The following is a 19408-nucleotide window of genomic DNA, read 5'->3' on the forward strand; positions in this document are numbered from 1 at the left end:
TCGCAAGCAAGAAGGACAAGGAAGTAAGTGTGCAACAGTTCCATAAATTATTTTAATATGATGGCTTACAAGAATATCTGATGCTGATTTGTAATAGTATCGGTCTGACAATAGTGTTACTCTAGAATTCATCTCGGCGTATGATGGGAACAACAAACTTATTTAGACGAGCCAGGTTAGCCTTGCGATATCGAAAGTGAGAGGCGCGACCGTCGAAGGCGTCGAGGTACAGCTTGTTGCCACTGACGGAGAGCCTGTTCTTTATAAAATTAAAATTTGCTAGCTTCTTCTCTGGACATGAAGGCCACTCTGGTAAATTTTCCCATGACAATAGCTCTCACCAGGTTGCACGAATTTCGACAGGCGGGGGATCCTTGTTTCTATACAAGTGAAGTTTAGGGGTCCTTTTTATTGGCCTCTTTAATTTTACAGGCAACGTAATTTTCGCGTATTTGAAGAACTTATTTTCTTTGATTTGAGACTGATTCCGGATTCCGATTTCAGGATTCGATTTCAGGATTCGATTTCAGGATTCGGTTTCCCGATTCCATATTTTAGGGTTTCCCTGAAATGTTGTTTACATTCTCAGGAAAGTCATGATCAAGTGACAACAAATTTAGCCGAGCTATGCAGGTTATGTCATCAGTATGGCACTTTTTGGAAGGCTTACCAGCATCGGCCCAGCATCGGTTATTTCTTCCTTCCATCCCTGTCCATCTTTTATGCGTTTCAATTGATGCAACAATATATGTCCTCATACATGACAACCTACCTTCTTTGAAGCATTTACCGCTCTAATTGTATTGTGGGCTCCATTGATGGTGAAACAACATGGCGGACGGACTTGATACCTGCCGGCAAATTCTTCTAGAGAGATTTCCTTCAATAGACGACGATCTCTTCCAGTATGTGACAGGTAAATGTTTCACGTATTATTTTTGTTCAAACGGATATTCCTGATTTCTGTTCGGCTCGCTAGTTTCTGTGTGACAGCCCTGCTTCACTTTTCGTGAAATCTTATATACGTATACGTTTTCAGTGACTTTTGAGATAGGAAAGGTAATCTCAATCAAGTCTTATGTAAAGTTAAGTTTTAGATCGTTGATTGTGGATATAATCATATTCTTGGGCATGGTATTGATGTCGTGTTGACTCTTGGTCAGGTTGCGGCTTGGAAGTCGAGTCAATTTTCGTACGTCGCGTTTTCTACAACTAGGGCTTACACTTCAATATCGTTTTAGTTCCGGTATTTCATTGTTTTGGATTACGTAACAGGTTTTAGTTGAAAAACATCATTGCCGGGTACTATAAGATATGCTGGTTGTCATTCTTTGTTTGGGATTCAAATTATATCGTGATATGCCAATAGTCAGAGCGAAATCAGACCTCTTAAATAATCTTAATTTGATTTGAAATAGTTTATTGGATTGCTTGAGGTCTGAGCTGTTTGAAACTATAGAGGGTTCTTAGCTGATAAGGAATGTGTAGAGCTCTCAAATTTTAGAGATTACATGATGTTATTTCGTAGTTAATTAGCCTTGTCTAGAGATCTTGTGTGAAAGAAATTTCCTGGTCATTTTAGCTCAGCAGAAAGTTTAGGGGTGACTTCCTACAGATTCTTGCATGTAGTTGCAAGGAATTGACAAAGGTTCACCATTCTTAGCTGTGTTCTAAATCTAAATATTATGTCAGCAACATCCAGAGGACATCACGCCAACCCTGGGTTGTGTGGGTTATCAGCTGAGTGCAAGTACTACCCAAGGATCTTAGCTGATAGGGGTTACCTTGGAGTCTTACTCAAGGGTCTTAGCTTATAGAGATAACTTAGGGATCCCAGTTCATTAAAATTACGTAGGATCAATAAGTTGACTGGATTGCCTTGTTTTTATAGCTAATAAAAATAAATATACCTAGAGATTACACAGTAGCTGACAGAGATAACCTAGTAAGGATCTTTGTTCATAAGGAATGTACCCAGATATAAATAACTAATAAATATATTGTGTATTACATTACTAACTACTTATTGACTGAGAGTGAGGCCTTTATGGGAAAATCTCAAACCCAGACCTTGCTATATTGACCTCGCTATCGCTCGGTCAATATGGCAAGGTGGAGGTTTGAGATTTTCCCATAAGGACTGAATGTTTGAGGTTAATAAATTGTTTATTATATGGCTTTTTGCCTAGCAGTCCTTGGAAGCTCAACTTGTCAACTACAATAAACAAACTGACCTATCAGGGCACTTAACTTTTTTTATTTTTAGTTAGCCCTATGGAACTTAGTAATCTCATTCTATAACTAAACAAGCTTTTTATTATTATAATATATGCCAAATATATCTTTCAAGCTTGGAAATTTATTAGTAGTCGGTTTAAATATGCATTTGCAAGCACTGATGGTTTGGAACATTGACTTCAGACATTCTTGAAAGTGGATCAGATGATTTTGAGAGTGGTGAAGATATTCACGATGCTGTGGGGAGTATACTCACAGAGGTGGCAGGAGATGAAGGAGAAGAGGACATCATTGACATTTGTAACCAACTAATGGGTGCTTTAAAAGGGTATGTAGAAACAAGCAATTGAATTTGTAACAATTTTGTATATCCTCAAAATATGTTGGAGATTAATGGGTAGTATACTGGACTCAAGATTAAGCAGTCTGGTTTTTGGGGAATTTTTTGAGAGAAATCAAGTACATGTATTACTGGTACTGTAAGAGATAAAATTATCGTATTACCTGTAATTTAACCGTTATTTAAGTAGTCATGCTAGCAAGAGAATGATGTTCATGCTGTTACATCATAGTCACTGGAAAATTGGTTTTCCTGTACATGCTGGAAAGTGTCTTTTTCCATTTGGGACCTTTTCATTTATATAAACATCAGTCAAAATCTGGAAAAGAACGATCCATGCAAATTAAACTTTTTTTATTGCAATTCGGTGCTAGAGTTCAACAACATCATGAGAGTGACAGAGACTGAAACGTCTACACAGATGTCACTCAGAAAAAGACAGCAAATATGTCTATGTCAGTATTAACAGAATTAGATAAAATTAGACTGTACCTGATGATTTGCGTCTAGCCAATTAATAACTGGATACTTGAGTTGTGTAAGGCTACCCTGATTATTCATATACAGATGTATCAATTTTTTTAATAGCAGTGGATGCAATGGCACAACCACAGATCAAGGGAGGCACAAATTACTCCAAGCCCCTGTCAATATGAGAGAGATGGCAGAAAATTTAGGTAATAGCTCAAACTGCATTTACTAGTCAATAGCATGGCAAGTATATATACACCACAGGAAGTCAAACAGTGTTTGAGATACGTGAAGTGAAATGTATGTTGGAAGCACCAAAGCTGTGTGAAATTATAATTCAAGAAATGTTCACTGGAACAAAATCTGTGTTACATGTGCTATTGAAATTATAAATTAAAGTTATACAACTCTGTGTGTCTTCAATTTTCAAGATCATGGCACAAAGCCTGCATTTATTTTATCTCCCCTTTATTGACCTACAGTGTACAATCCTAGTCAAAATTCCTTTAAACACTTCACACCACACTCCTTTGCAATGTTGTTACATGTTGCTTTCCAACAATCAAGCAGACGAAACAACATTCTAAAGAGGTGTGGGGTGTTCAAAATACATGTGTTTGAAGGTTTATGACCAGAGCGTTCGCCTTCTAATAAGGAATTGATTTCAGAATGATTTCAACCTATGTCAAAGGGGAAGGGAAAGTCTGCGACCCATAACTTATTTGAGTAACAAATTTGAACAAATTTGCAATGATTGCTTGAATGGCCTACATGTAGTGTAGGTGAAGGTGGACTACAAAGTCAGAGATCGGGTGTTCAAATCTAGTTTGCAAGTACAAAATAAAAAATTATCTCGGGGGTTAGGTCTAGGGTTAGGGTTAGGGTTAGTGGGATTGATATGGGATTCTGGCAGGGTAGGGTAGGGGTAGGAACTTAGGGAGGTGGGTGGTGTGCATGTTATTCTCTTTAAGAACCTCCAAAGATTGGAAAAAAATAAACTGGTTTACATATAGGCTGAAACAAGTTAATCTAAGGTTGTAATCATTCTAACCTAAAGAACAAATTTACCTACAGCAGTTATATTAGTTGTTTTATTTGAACCTGTAGAACCTCAGCTGGAGGATGAAATGTCAAGTATCTGGATTGTAAAGAGAGAAAGTAATACAGTGAGTTTGATGAAAGGATAATATGAAAATTGATAAACAAATAATGAAATCAAGTATGATTATATTCAGTTAGAATTATTGCTTTTTAATAGCTGTAAGTACAGTGTGAACCTGTATCAAAACATTGCAAAGTTTTTAACAACCAGTGACTGGCAAAATTCATTTATTTGTACATATTTACATGTAGTTCATTGGAATTGACTTCCTGTATATACTCAAGTGTGAACAACCTTGTCTTTACCACTCACCATCACAATCCGTGCACAACATGAATTCTAAAATAGCACACACAAGAATCCATCACTCACCAGATGTTCTCCGGTGAGCAAATAAAATGACACTAACTAGACATTTCAATGTGACTCTCCAATAACCTTCTCTGTTATAAACAATACTAGTCTAATAAAAATATATATGTCATGTTCCTATATTTCTTTGTAAAAATTCCCATGTTTTCATGAGTTTGCAACAGATTCTTATTAAACTTGGTATCTTTACTAAATTAAGATAAATATTTACTAAATTCAGAATCATGGTAAATTGAGCTATGGAGGTGTTTTTTGTTGATATTGCTTGACATAATAAAAAACGTCTGTTGTTTTCCTCTTATAGCTTTATGACGATATAACAAATAGTTTCCATATTACCATGCATCTGTTCAGTAGTCGATTGCAGATGACATCAAAATGTGGTAAGGACAAAATGGGGCACACAAGACAATAGCTGAGTGTGTCACTGAATGATGTTCTTACCATATTTTGACATCTGTGATCAAATACTTTCACATGGAATCTATTTGTTTTATGTAATAAAGAAACGAAAAGAAACTTAATAACATCCTTAGTCAATGTCTCCTTGGAGAGTTGTGCTTGCCAGTGGAGTTTTAACTGTGATATTGTTGTGATTTTAATGCTTTTGACTTATCACTTTAAATTCAGGTTGTAGATCAGAAAAAATTGCAAAAAGCTGAAGCTAAAATAAAAGCAAAGCAGGAGAAACGTGCCCAGGATGGAGAACCTATTAATGAGATAAGAGGGAGGTAATATATGTGTATGATATCGCAGAATTTGACAAGGATTGCAGATATGTACATATTTCTCTAACATGAAGCTATTTCAACAGCTAGTCTGGAAAATTGTGATAACAAGTGACTCTGACCTTCCGTTGGCAGGCAAATAGATAATGCTTCAGCTTGCCAGAGCTCAAACAAAAGAGAAAACAAACTAGAGGCCAGTGGTACAAACAAAAGTCGAGATATTAGGATAGAGAACTTTGATCTCTCTTATGCAGACAGGTAGGCACAACTCTAGTTATCTTGATTCCAGAATGTTTTACCCATCTTGATTTAAATTCGTCCAGTGTGTCAAATCACAGCTGCTCAAGATATGTGAGTTTAATCTTAATACCTGTAAATGATATTTTTCAGAGTTTTACTGAAAGAAGCAGACTTGACACTAATATTTGGTAGGAGATATGGCTTAGTTGGAAGAAATGGCATTGGGAAGACAACGCTTATTAAAATGATCTCCAGGTAATGTACATGTACGTATGTTAGGAAGTGGAAATTTCCTGTTTGCAAAGTTCATTATTAATAATAATTAGTATCACCCAACTAGTGGACTAATGCAAATCCTGCATTTTGATTGGCTACGCTACTAGAGGACTATTAGCAATAGTCCTCGAGTAGTGAAATTGGCGCAATCAAGCGTGACGCTTTCTTTCGTTTTACTCCCAAATAAATATTTCTTCAACTTGCATTTGCTAACTTTATTATTGCCTTTTCTGTCCAACTAGTTGGGTGATACTAAAGCAATTAGACCCTTCGCCCTCAAGGGCCACGGGTCTAATTGTTAATTATTACATGTGTACTGTAAATATTCACTTGACAGAAGGATAAGCCTGTTGTATCTTAATCATTAAGAGAGATTTATTTAATGACAGTACATAATAAAATTTACTACAATTTTAAATTTAATGTATTTATTGCCCATTACATTGTGACCAGTTCTTGATTGTTGAGCTAGACTCTTTGCTTTTTTCCTTCAGGCGTGAGTTATTTGTTCCATCTCACATTTCTATTCTGTGTGTTGCACAAGAGGTATGTTGATTGACTGTGTAAAAAGGAACTTGCTTTCTTCCAAACCATCAAGTTTCATAAATGATAAACATTTCACTTTGTCAAGTGATGAGAATTAAGAGTATTTTCAGGTAAACAGAATTGTCATTGATTTAGTTATGAATCATCAACTACTAACAACAAATATAAAGGTACATGTAAATGAGTGGCAATCAATAAGAATGATGTTATTTACAACAATCATTTTTTTTTTTTTAAATGGCAACAGTGGTATAATAATCTAAAGGATTTTAAAGTTTTCGATTTTAATTATTACATCTATGACAAGTACTTTTTTGAAACATAGATCGAAATCTCTTTAGTGTTTTAAACATGTTCAATCTTATATCGAAAACCTTGCATTTTTGTGGTAATTAATTTCATTTCTTACAGTTAATTAGCAATCTTAAACACTTTCAGTACTAAGCAAAAAGCTATCCAAAATGTAATAAATTAAATATTAATAGATATGTGTCTGTTAACCCATGAACTGATTGCTTTTTTACTTATTTTTCATTGTTATAACACTGGATATTTGGGTTCTGATCACACAATGTTGTGTACAATTAATGCACACTTTGCAGGTGACTGGTGATGAGACACAAGTTCTTCAGAGTGTTCTAGAATGTGATACTGAAAGAGAGAAACTATTGAAAGAAGAAAGGAAACTTCTTGCACTGACAGGACATGAAGGGTACACAGCATGAATTCATAAGTTAGTTGTTATTGTCCATCTTTGAAGCTTAGGATATTGTTTCCAATATATTCCAATATTGGAGCAGTTACTGCAAAGCTGTGTGCTACAGAGCTTCCAGTTTGGATCATAATGTTTGATTGTAGGTGTGACAGCTTGATGAACCTTATGTTCTCTGAGGCCAGCCCGGGGAGGGGGGGTACTCCCAGAAATATTGGGTGGGGGTGTGTGGCCTGCTTCCCAAAACCCCTACCCTATTTATGACCAAAATCTGCAATATTCCCTACCCTATTTATGACCTGACCAAAAATTCGAAACCCTATTTATGACCTGACCCTTAAATCAAAACCGTGTTTCAGACTTGCATTATAATTAGTTCCCTAGTTCAGACCAATGTTAAATTACCGTAAACATAATTATTATTTGTGAAGGGCTTTTGTTGATTTTCTTTTCGATAAAGATGAAAAGGTGGTTTCTTCTTTAAAACACAGGGTTTTCAATAAGTTTTGAAATAGCCGTCTGAGCTAACTAAAGTGGGTGGCAAACTAATGAATTTTTTCAATAATTTGAGTGAAAATACAGACAAAGTAGGTGGCAGTAAGAGGTAAATTCTGACAAAGTAGGCGGTGATTTTTGCTTGTTGCCAGCTTCTAATGAAACCCCTGAAAACATAACCATATCAAGGCTAGAGTACAAAAACCATACCCTATTTATGACCAAAATGGCCAAAATCAGCTAAAATCAATACCCTGTTTATGACCAAAACGGCTGAAAAGCCATACCCTTTGGGGCCGCACATACCTATATCTATAGCCCATATAAAGGAGTTCCCTCCCCCCCCCCCCCCCCACCCCGGGGAGGCCAGATGGAGCCTGTACATGTACTTTTTGTCTTGAAGTTTGTGAGCAACTGGTCATGCCATGTTCGCATTACAACTTTTGGTGAACTCCTTCAGGAGTACTGGTGTTAGTTGTTGTTTTGTAATAAAAAGTAATTTATGGGATAGTATTTTGTATGGCCTGTGATGCATAAACACTGTTGGTATCACTCAACTCTTTGCAAGCCTGCTGTAAGTACACTAGTCATCACAAACAATATAAAGTCCTGCCTCAATATGAACCCACTGTGTTTATTGTCACTGTTTTGCAGGTGAAGTGATTGGTTTTGGGTTTTGATAACTTTAAAGTTATTTACAGCAGGTTTTAACTTACTGTCCTTCTGTCACCTTCATTTTCAGTCCCAAATCTGAAACAGCTGACAATGCTAGTGGTAGATTGGCGCAGGTATATCACTGTAGTGCCACTTTCTAATGACTTTTTCTGTTAGTAATCTTCTAGTTTTGTACTGTAATACAGTACAACTGAAATAATATGTAAATTGGGAGGTAAAGAAATACTATATGATGTGAATCTTCAAAGTCTTACCTGAGATGAGTTTTTCTTATGGTTTTGGTTAGCCATGAATCTGTCTTAAAATTCGAGGGTCCACAATAGGTTCTCAGATCCCGCTTTCCCGCCCATTTTTTCCTGTTAATCCCGCTATCCCGCCCTTTTTTGCCTGGAAATCTGGATCCTGCCTACTTTTTTAAGACATTTCTGCGTTAATTATTAATTTGTTAAATTAATAATTAATTTAATTATTAACACAGAGACTATTTAAAAACAGATATCGCATAAAATAACACAAAAGGATTCAATGGGTAGCAGATAAGTAAGGACAAAATTAATGATTATAACGTCTCTTTCTGTAAACTGTTTACCGTTTTGTTTTCTTTTGTCCACGTATCATTGAAAGAAAAAGATTTTTCATTCCCATATTCAAGACATGGCCAGTAAACACACCTGATAGTTTCTTTCAAAGCTTTCAGCATCTTCACTTTCCTTGAAATCTGGGCTCAGAACTTTTCTTTCTGAATGAAGACAATCCTGCTCGCACATCCTGTTTAAAATATATGGCCACGCAATATGTATAATGTCGCATACTTCGTTTGGTAAATCATTGTCACCGGCATCTAATGTGGCCATCCTGGCCAAAACAAGACAAGCGCTCTAGAAAAGGTTGAAAGACTAGGAAAACTAGAAAGGATTGGGGGGGTCAAGATTACATTCGCAAAGATGTGGAAAATGGACAGATGTCATTCATGTCAGAGGATCACAATAGGACTCAAAGAACTTGTACAGTCGCATGATACTAACGTAGTCAAGCAATAATGGATATGTTTGACAGAACCTGACAGTGTACAGAGCCGTTGCTATACACTACCTGAAACCTGACACAGCTATACACACAAAAGGTTCATTTCTGCCCAACTTGCGGCTTTTGTGCTGGTCAATCTATGAGGTCACGTAAGAATTGAAATCCCGTATCCCGCTCTGTTCCCCTTGTGAATCCCACATCCCAAGCCCATAAAAACGCTAAATCCCACTCCCGCTCATAATTGTAATTCCCGCTTCCCGCCCCTGTTTTCAGCTCAAATCCCGAATTTCAAGGCGAAAAAAAGCCAAATCCTGCATCGCGCCAAACCTATTGGGGACCCTCAAATTCATGTGATAATTTATTATACATTTGGCATTTGTACACCATGATACCAAGTTTAAAAAAAAAAAAACACAAATATGAAGTGTCACCATGTTCAAAAGCAGTCCTGCTTATTGTAGTTTTTGTATGGATTAGGTTTATGCAAGGTTGCAAGAAATAGAGGCAGATAAAGCTCCTGCAAAGTTAGTATTTCAATGTGATGTATAATGTTTTATGTCTATCTTTACTGTTGATAATAGTTAAAGGTTATTTTTTTTCATTTTCTATTACCGTACTGCATGACACTATTATGATAACACTTTTAATTATTTTGATTTTAATTCATGTAATTTTTTACTTGTTTCAGAGCTTCTTTAATACTGGCTGGACTGGGCTTCTCAACAAAAATGCAGAATCAACAAACAAGGTACAAGTTTTAAAAATGCTTTTGATGTTTTTTGGCAGAGTTAGCTGACTACCAAGTTCTCAAGATTCAGGGGTTTTTTTCTTTTCTTAAACTTTTGTTGAAAAGTACTTGTAGTGCTTGAATTCCTAACATTTCTAAACTAAAGGGTAAAACTTTGATGTTAAATCACCAAAATATTTCTCTGAAATTAAATAGACTAAGTATAAGGTAAATTTTAGAAGTCAGTAAAACAAAAATAGTTTGAGATTGTGACTGTCAGGGACCATTATCTTGTGTTTTAATGGGTCTAGAGTACAAGTAACATGACTTGTTTCAAGGGCAAGGCACAGTTGAAGAAAATTGATGTTGAACATTTATGAATGCATTGTTGTTTATTTGTAGAGAACTGTCTGGAGGTTGGAGAATGAGGCTTGCTCTTGCAAGAACACTATTTAGTAGGTAAGAGAACACTGTTGGATAAGTTATATTGCAGGCTCAGCTATAAAAGCTTTTATTCTAATTTTTTTTGTGTGTGATAATTTATTTGACACTCAGCATGTTGTTTTGGAAATATGCAAAAATGATTGTTTCATCTATTGATCATGAATGGGAATGAGCAGCTCTTATAGGGATGTGTACTATACACTAGTAGTTTGGTTTTGGTTTAAGCCAATTTTGATTGCCGATTTGCAGGTACACTAACCTTTATCTGGAAATTTACAGTTAAGAAATAAATATTATCGCACAGTTGCGGGAAATCATAAATTTAGCTCGTGGTGTTTGGTTTTTTGTGTTTTGTGAGCAATCTCTCAAGCAATCTAAATGAACAACTCAGATGTCAAAAATTTTTGTTCACTAGTTACTGAATGGATTTAGAAACAATTTGGTCTGTTCTCTTAAAAGATCTTGTCGTCTCTGGGAGGAGAAACACAATTATTGAGCTGACATATCTTAAAGAATTTGTTACGAATTTGTTACGCAACCCCCTGTATTAGACGCTCTTATAATACAGAAAATCATTTTCAATGTTTTTCTTAACAATGCCTCAAACCTACAATCCTTTAGTCTCTATTAATGCAACTAGAATACTCACTCACATTTCTTATGAACAATAATCAACTTTGCTGTACCTTGTTACTCACTCATGAATGTAAACTTGGGATATCTAGATTTTATTACTGAAGACAAAGTTTAATCTTGTAAAAGAAGGATTCTAGGTCTAACATATACAGTGTATACGTAAGTCATTATATTTGTAAAAGTTTTATTTTTGCAAACCTACTTTACATGTAACAAGCAAATGATGTATGTGCATGTACAGTATAAATGATGTTTTACATGCGGGTTTAATAACTTTTAATTTTGCTGTCTGGTTTTAGACCCGATCTTTTACTTCTTGATGGTAAGTAATTGATTTATTTTGTCAAAGTAAATCACTATTTTTTTTTTTTTTTTTTTTTTTTTTTTTGCAGTCTTGATGTGGTTTCCTCTAACTTACATATTAAATTATAAGCTGGAAAACGTACTACCTTCAAAGTTAAAAGTTAGCTTTTTAGTGGGAGAAATGGTGTCCTATTTAAGCAAGCATTTCAAGTCTTCTGCAATGTTGTCGCAAATCATATTTATTTTAGCTGTTTTTGAGCAGTGGCATTATTTCTCTTTGTGTAGAACCTACCAATATGTTGGATCTAAAAGCTGTTTTGTGGTTGGAAAAATACCTTTTGGTGAGTTTCTGTTAGTTTTCCTGCTCAGTAGTTAAACACATATAAGCCTCGATACCGGTTTGTTGAGGTGCATTTTGCAGATGTTGTGCTGAGATTTGAAGGCTATTTTAAAACTCTGCACTGAAATGACGAAAGGATGCTGCAATATCTGCGCACATTTTATAGTTTATTGATGTGCATCAGCAACTTTATATTTGAAAACCTACATCAGTAGATTCAACAGATCATTTATTGATCTTTATGGTGACAGTGCAGCTGTTCTATGTCTTTTTAGTATATTCCTCAAGTAGAACTGTATTATTTCAGCAATGAATGGGTGTAAGTACATTTTTATTTGTTTTTATTGGTAGAATTGGCCATGCACCTTGCTTGTCGTATCACATGACCGCACGTTTTTAGATGCTGTGGCGACGGACATTATTCACATGCACTCGCAAAGACTAGAGTCCTACAGAGGAAACTATGAGGTGAGTAACATTGGGTGACTGTGGAGCAATTCAAATATGGAACAGTTTTGCTGGCTTACTTGTTGATCGTATTCATATAATGCAACTTACAGTGTTATGTATGGAAGCAGCACTTTATGGCAGGCCAAAAACACTTGCATACAATCCCAGAGGTGTTACAAAATCTGCAACAACTTTCCAGCCTCATGATCGGCTCATGGGGTAGTAATTCTGTCAATTTCAATTTGCAGCATTGTTTATTGAGACTAAGGACCTCTGGATAACTGAACCTTGCATGCTTACCAGCTCACTAATGTTTTCATTGTTCTTAGAATTTTGTAAAAACCATGACAGAAAAACTAACCAATCAACAGCGGGAATACGAGGCACAACAAATGCACAGGCAACATCTACAGGTTTGTAAATGAACTGTATGATTTAAAGTAAGTGGGGAGAAAATTTTGTCATATCAGTTCTACTATATATAAAGACCAATCAATCACCAGAGAGGGCCAGCGACTAGGAAGGTGGAAATGAGAGTTTGAAGAAATACATGTATGTTACTTGCAGGGGTCCCATAGCTAACTAGAATAACACACTTGAGAGGGATTACTCTAGACTACGAGTAGTCCAGTATTACTCGAGTACTTACTGGAAAATGATGCACCATAAGGATCTTCAGTAACGGAATACGCTGAAGATGTAACGAGAGGACACAAGCAAGGAGTTACACCACTGGTGAAAGTTTGACATCAACATATAAACATGAATAGCAAAATGAAAACAGGAGTTATCAAAGTATCACCAGATTTAAGGGATTAAAAAATGAAGTTTTCTACGTGTTTCTTTAGCTTTTTATTGGCAATGAAGATTAAAATGATCATGAAGGCAGGTTTATTTCAAAATAGAAGTAAAACAAGGAAAGACGGTGTGAAAGATCTAATCGTGAACATTGCTGTTACTTTTATGATTATTTCAGGCATTTGTTGATAGATGGAGATATAACGCGAAAAGAGCATCGCTTGCACAAAGCAGACTCAAAGCGCTGGAGAAATTGTAAGTATATCATTTAACATTTCTTGATATAAACAGTTGCAGAATTGTACAGCACCGCTCCACAAATGATCCCCAGACCGGAAATGATCCCCAAATTAGACCGCAAATGATCCCGCCGGAAAACCGGTTTCACTGCCCTTCTTCAGGCACCAGTATCAGTTTTCATTTGTTTTTAGGGGATAAATCAGAGCAAATAAATACTACTGTTGGACCCTAGTAATTCGATCTCGGGTATTTCGAATTCCCTGTTATTCCGAGCTCAAAACTACGCCCCTTTTATTTGCCATGCAGTCATTTACTATCGTCTATTTCGAACTCCCGCTATTTTGAACTATTTTTCGTTTAGAGTTCAAAATTAGCCTGATTCAACTGTCTTTGTATTATGCTGTTGATCAGACTCTAGAACCAACTTATAATTATAATTATAATAATAATAATAATAATAAATAAGAAGAAGAAGAATAAGAAGAAGAATAAGAAGAAGAATAATAGTAATAATAGTAATAATAATAATAAGAATAATAATAAGAATAATAATAATAATAATAATAATAATAATAATAATAATAATAATGACTTTATTGTTTTGTTGATTACATCCAGCAGTGGGGAATTCCCACTGACACCTAACTAGAGCTATCTAAAAATAATATACAGAAAAGTCCTACAAGAGAAATTAAAATTATGAGTTACAAAGATGGCAGCCACTTCATCCTTCTAGGATGTTGTCTAGATCTAGCCTCCGTACGTGGGTCTTAAACTGCTTGAGATTTATCGCCGATCTTTCGTTATTTGTTAGTTTGCTCCATAGTCCTGGGCCTAGATATCGAATTGAATGTTTTCCGTACGTAACAGTGTTAAATCTAGGTAAATGAAAATCTCTCTGCCGTAAACTATAAGTGTGGCTATTAGTATAAAACATGTTACAAATAGTCCGCGAGCACTTGAAACTAATTGTAATGCTTGGTGTCTTGTTTAGACCTGATCTGCAGCCTGTTGTTGTGGATCCACCTGTTGTACTCAAGTAAGCTAATTAATGACTTTACTCATTACTCTCTAGAACTGTTACCTGAGTTAAAATAATCTTGTTTATACGTTTATTCATGTTTGATCATTTCAATGTGAGTTGTATATCTTTGCTGCAGATTTCCAGAGTGTGAAAAACTCTCCCCTCCTGTGTTACAGCTGGATGAGGTATGCTACTTTGTCACTTGTTTATCTTTCATAAACCTGCTTGTTATATAAGGGTTATTGACCATGTGTGAAGTCAAGATGGCTGGATATTTGCCAAGTTCTTTTTTTTGCATGTTTATGGACCGAGACGGAGACGAGGTCCATAAACAAGGAAGCAAAAGAACGAGGCCAATATCCAGTCATCTTGACCTAACTAGCTTGGTCAATAAAGGATTTATTATATGGAGAAAGAACAATATTTTCTTGCGGGAGGCAGCGGGTAATCCCGAGCAGGCAAGTGCCCACATGGGTAGCCAATCATATTGCAGGATTCAGTTCATCTTGCCCGCCCACAGAGCTAGCCATAAAATAAAGCCTTTCATTATATGGCTGTGTCTCGCCAGAACTGGGAACTACCAAATTCGCGAACATGATTGGTTAAAATCGGTATTAACCGCGGTCTAGATTTTCCCATCTAGATCAGCAGCTAGATCTCTCTACCTCATACGTTCGCTGTGAAAAGTTGCAAACAAAAAATTCAAAATCATTTGGCTTCTTTCTGCTGAAAATACTTAATGGAAGAGCCAAAAAGACGAAGAGGAAAAAGGTTAATAAAACGAGCAAACTTTGGTAAATGTAAGTTTAACTCGTAGCTGAATACGAAATAGAGAAGTTTGTGCAAGTTCAGAAGTGAAAAGTTTATACCAGACCGACTTAAACGCCAGTAAGAAATTTTTTTAGTTAATAAAGAAGCTAGAGAAATTGAAAACATACCTGTCAGTGGGTTCGAATCATGTGAGCCACGCTTAGGGATAATCGTGTTGTCATTAGAAAAACGTTAAAATCGCGGCCATTATAACTTGGACTATGTCCTTTGCCTCATTTAGGTGATCTTCTACTACGAGAAAGGAAAAGTTGTTCTCAACAAAGTGAGTCTTTCAGCAAACCAGGAGTCGAGAATAGCACTGGTAAGTTGACATTCTTCAGAAAGAACTGAACTTACGTTAATTTTTTTTTTTTTTTCCTCTAGTTACACTGGGTCGCATTTTGGCAGTTATGTTGCCTAGGGTTAAGCGTTTGAAATAACTTGAGAGGATACAGAGCTGTCTGAAAGGTTTGGGAGACATTCCCTTCTATTTTCAACACGAAAAAGAGGCATTCCTAAAACACTATCCAGAGTGACTTAAGCAACTGACCTGTTCACTGCATGTACTTTAACCAGTGGCCTCTTATTACTTGTGTGATGATGACCGGCGTATGGCACCTGACCTTCCGGTGTAGAACTTGTCAGTGTGGATGTATAGGGTGGACAGTCTCATTGATTCGTGTATTTCCTTGTAGGTTGGTGAAAATGGCCAAGGAAAAACCACATTGCTAAAGCTATTACTCGGTGATTTGGAGCCAGTGTCAGGACTCAAATTCTCTCACAGGTAGGAAGTTGGCTTAGCATGTTTTTGTGAGATCCAGTAAGTTAGAATTTATTTTATCTTCACTACAGTTATCGTTTCTAGTGGAAAAAAATGAACTTGTACTGTATGAAAGATTTTGTTTCCTTTGTCTCCGGACAAACTTCTCGCTTGAAAAGCATAAAGGCCAATTGACGTGATTTTCGGAGATGCATGAAGTTTGGGAAATTGTTTTGTGAGATATTGTAGAATTGGAATTAACTGATACAAATAACAATATACTGTTAAATAACTGGGTACGTTAAGGAAGCCTTGAACTCGTTCCCTGCTCATCAGTTTGGAAGGGCCACTTCATTTATATTTTGTACTTTCTATTTGACAGGAACTTAAAGATCGGTTATTTTAGTCAACATCACGTCGATCAACTTGGTTCAGAGCAGACTCCATTGGAATTACTCGCTTCTAAGTTTCCAGGTACAAACAACACTGGGTGTAGACTGCTGTCTTTGGCTGATAATTAGTTATTAGCGATCAGGCAAACAAGTGCCACTACTGACAATGTTCTATTGAAATCACCTGCACACCTTCTGCAAGTTCAAAACTGGATCACGAGGAAATTGTCAACTAAGATCTCCATAACCAGGGTTGCCAAAGGCCAGGAAATGTTCGGGGTAAAAAAAAAATCTTCAGGGTCAGGGAAAACTAGGGAATTTTATTTTCAGTCAGGGAAAATTCACATCCTGATGTAAACTCAGGGAATATTGAAATTTTAACACTGTTAAACCATTGAGGACTGGAGGAAAAATTTCTCAACGATGTTTTGAAAAACTGTCTGTGGCAACCATGGTAATAGCGGAAAGATGTGAATGCCTTTTCCGGTCAGAATTTCTGTAAGTAGAACTCTTGGTCACATAATCTAGCCAATCAAATCATTTGTCTCCAGAACCATACAAGCTTAGCATTTGCCATCATAGCACGTTAGCTTAACATGTACTTTCATTGCGTTTCTGTAGATGTTCTAGCACGTAAACTTAGCATGTACCTTCATTTCGTTTCTGTAGATGTTGTAGCACGTAAGCTTAGCATGTAACTTGATTTCCTTTACAGGACAGCATGAAGAAGAGTATCGCCGTCAGCTTGGTAGATATGGAGTCATAGGCGACCTGGCTCTCAGACCCGTCAAGAGCCTGTCGGGTGGACAGAAGAGTAGAGTGGTCATGGCTGTGATGAGTATGATCAGGTCGGCGGTCCAACTTATTAATTACTATACAGATATGTAGATATCTTCTGGGTTAATATGAAGTGATAGGTCACCTGGCTCTTAAACCTGTGAAGAGCTTGTCAAGGGAACAGAAAAGTAGTGTAGTTATAGCTGCGATGAGTATGATACGGTAGGCCATTAAACTTAATTACTGTGTAGATATGTAGATATCTCTACCTTGTAGATATGCAGTGATTGGAGCTTGTTAGGATAACAGAAAAATACAGTAGTTGGTACGAGGAGTATATCCAGAAGCATTCTGCTATGACAGAGTTGGTAATTGCCATGCAGATATGTTCCATATCCACCGGGTAGATATGGAGAAAAATACAATACTTAGGTGACGCTCTTGATGGCGCATTGTAGAGACAATTAAAATAAAAAATGCAATAAAATCGCCACAAAAATTACTCTAGCGTTACCTAGAAAATTACAATAGTCATAGCTGTAATAAACAACAGATTGAGTTCAATGAGTTCCGAAGAACAAGGAACCAAGTGGCCTGCACACACTGATCAAGCACTAACTGAATTCCTTCCTGGCTGCTGTTGAATAATTTTTATCTCATGCAAGCGTCTTAACTGTAATTGTCCTTTTCTCATAGACCGCATTTCCTGATTCTTGACGAACCGACAAACCATTTAGATGTAGAAACAATAGAAGCTCTTGGAAAAGCTTTGAACGATTATAAGGTGATTTTGCTATTGCTTGCTTGTTTTTATTTGTGTCTGCTGTCGTCGTCGAATAAAACTCATGTATATCGATATAGCTTAAGACCGACAATGGTTCTCTTGCAGGGCGGTGTTGTCATGGTAACTCATGACGAAAGACTTGTAAGAAGTGTATGTAAGGAAGTTTGGTTGTGTTCCAATGGCTCGGTGACCAGACAAGATGGCGGATTCGAGCAATACAGAAAACTTCTAGAGGATCAACTTCGAGATCTATGACGAAATCTTTATAATTACAAATGATAAATTTAATTACTAGTTAATTTACTGTTAAGATTGTATAGCATTTAAACCATGATATAAAAAGCTTAGCTGGCAGTTTTAAAAACAAGAAATTCTGCTATAAATAGTTTGTCGCCCATCGCTGGGGTGCAAAGTGTAAATCTGAATCTCCTACAGTCGTGGTGTGACCATGACTCAGGCGTCCTGTAAACTAAAATTGTTTCAAATTCTCGTTGACTAGTTGCTCAGACACGGTATCAAGACCTACTGTGTGTTGTGCGTGGTCAGCATGGATGGTCCAGGCAGATACAGCCAAAAAAACAAAGAATTTCGTCAGGCTTCCATTTTGCCATTCGCCTTCGCTTCTAAAATGAAGTCAAATGAACTTGATCAGGATCAGTCGTAAGAAAAACACGGGTTGTTTATTCGCGCTGATCGTTTATTGATTGAAGTTATTGTTATAAGTCGTCCCTGTGTGTCGTACCCTAAAGAATTTTATCTACCTCTTGTAACCAGGGGACCTCCCTCCCTAAGGGGGGGGGGGGAAGGGGTAGGGGGAGAGACGAGAATATTAAGAAAACGAAATGTCCTTTATTCACACAACATGAAGTTATTATCTTTCAAAAAGCAGTTCAACATAACTAGGTACCTATCGGGATTAGTAGATGTAACTACTAACACCATGTCAGAGTGTTCTGTGCTCTAACACGAGTTAACCTTGTTTGAGCTAGCACTTGTTCCCAAGTACATAACATTCAGTTCATATCTACGTTTTCTCACCAATGAATATTCAAGATGTCGGTTTAGAAATGATTGGAGATACCACACACTATACATTCCCAAGGCTTCTCTTGAATCCTTCCTGGCAGGGTTATGTCAGATAATCTGACCACATCATCAAGACTTCTAACAATTTGGAGCTAAATCTAAGAAATATGTATGGCCTAGTCAATCACGTATTCGTTAGTTTTACAGTAACACCCACGGGAATGTTTACTTATTTCTTGTATTTTCCGCGCTCCGGAAAATATTACGAAACTCGATGAAATATTCACCGTGTTATAAGGTGTTATAAGGTGTGTGTATACCTCTCACTAACCGAGATACACAATTTCAGAAGTGAAAGAAAGTTTTAAACTTTTTCTTGCTATAAAAGTTAAGAAGACTTGGCGATAAATCACGAAACATTTTGACAGCAAAAAAGCTTCAAATTTTAGCGGGCCGTGCAGTAGAATAGTTCGCGCTAATTGTTTCTGCGCATCCTTACTGCGCACGAAATTCACACCGCCACGTCATGCATCGAGCGCGCGCGCTAAGTAGTAAAGTGAACAACAGTAGGACAAATGGCCACTGCTACAACTTTGGGTGGATTTATCTTGGACGTTCGGTGACCCCTATTTTCCTTTTGATGGGCCATTTTCTCTACCGATTTTCTACGTTTTGC

The 19408-nt window shown here is 36.7% G+C and overlaps 1 protein-coding gene across 2 annotated transcripts; it reads left to right on the forward strand.

The window, feature by feature from the left end:
• Positions 1-831: 831 nt before the first annotated feature.
• On the forward strand, positions 832-19194 carry LOC145482588 (ATP-binding cassette sub-family F member 3-like). 2 transcript variants are annotated; one of them, XM_081461188.1, is made up of 26 exons: positions 832-916; positions 2422-2566; positions 3167-3255; positions 4157-4215; positions 5154-5254; positions 5387-5509; positions 5642-5746; positions 6262-6313; positions 6916-7025; positions 8263-8308; positions 9699-9745; positions 9910-9969; positions 10351-10407; positions 11328-11350; positions 11617-11672; positions 12023-12139; positions 12451-12534; positions 13098-13174; positions 14154-14198; positions 14320-14368; positions 15235-15315; positions 15689-15777; positions 16136-16227; positions 16861-16993; positions 17619-17706; positions 17812-19194. In XM_081461188.1, the coding sequence occupies exons 1-26, from the start codon at positions 832-834 to the stop codon at positions 17959-17961; spliced, it is 2163 nt and encodes a 720-aa protein (XP_081317314.1). In that variant the 3' UTR covers positions 17962-19194. The 2 variants fall into 2 exon arrangements, with proteins under 2 accessions (XP_081317314.1, XP_081317315.1); XM_081461189.1 differs by having other exon boundaries at positions 3170-3255.
• Positions 19195-19408: the final 214 nt, after the last annotated feature.

This window comes from Orbicella franksi, chromosome 3 (genome assembly GCF_964199315.1).
Source record: "Orbicella franksi chromosome 3, jaOrbFran1.1, whole genome shotgun sequence".
Lineage (NCBI taxonomy): Eukaryota > Metazoa > Cnidaria > Anthozoa > Scleractinia > Merulinidae > Orbicella > Orbicella franksi.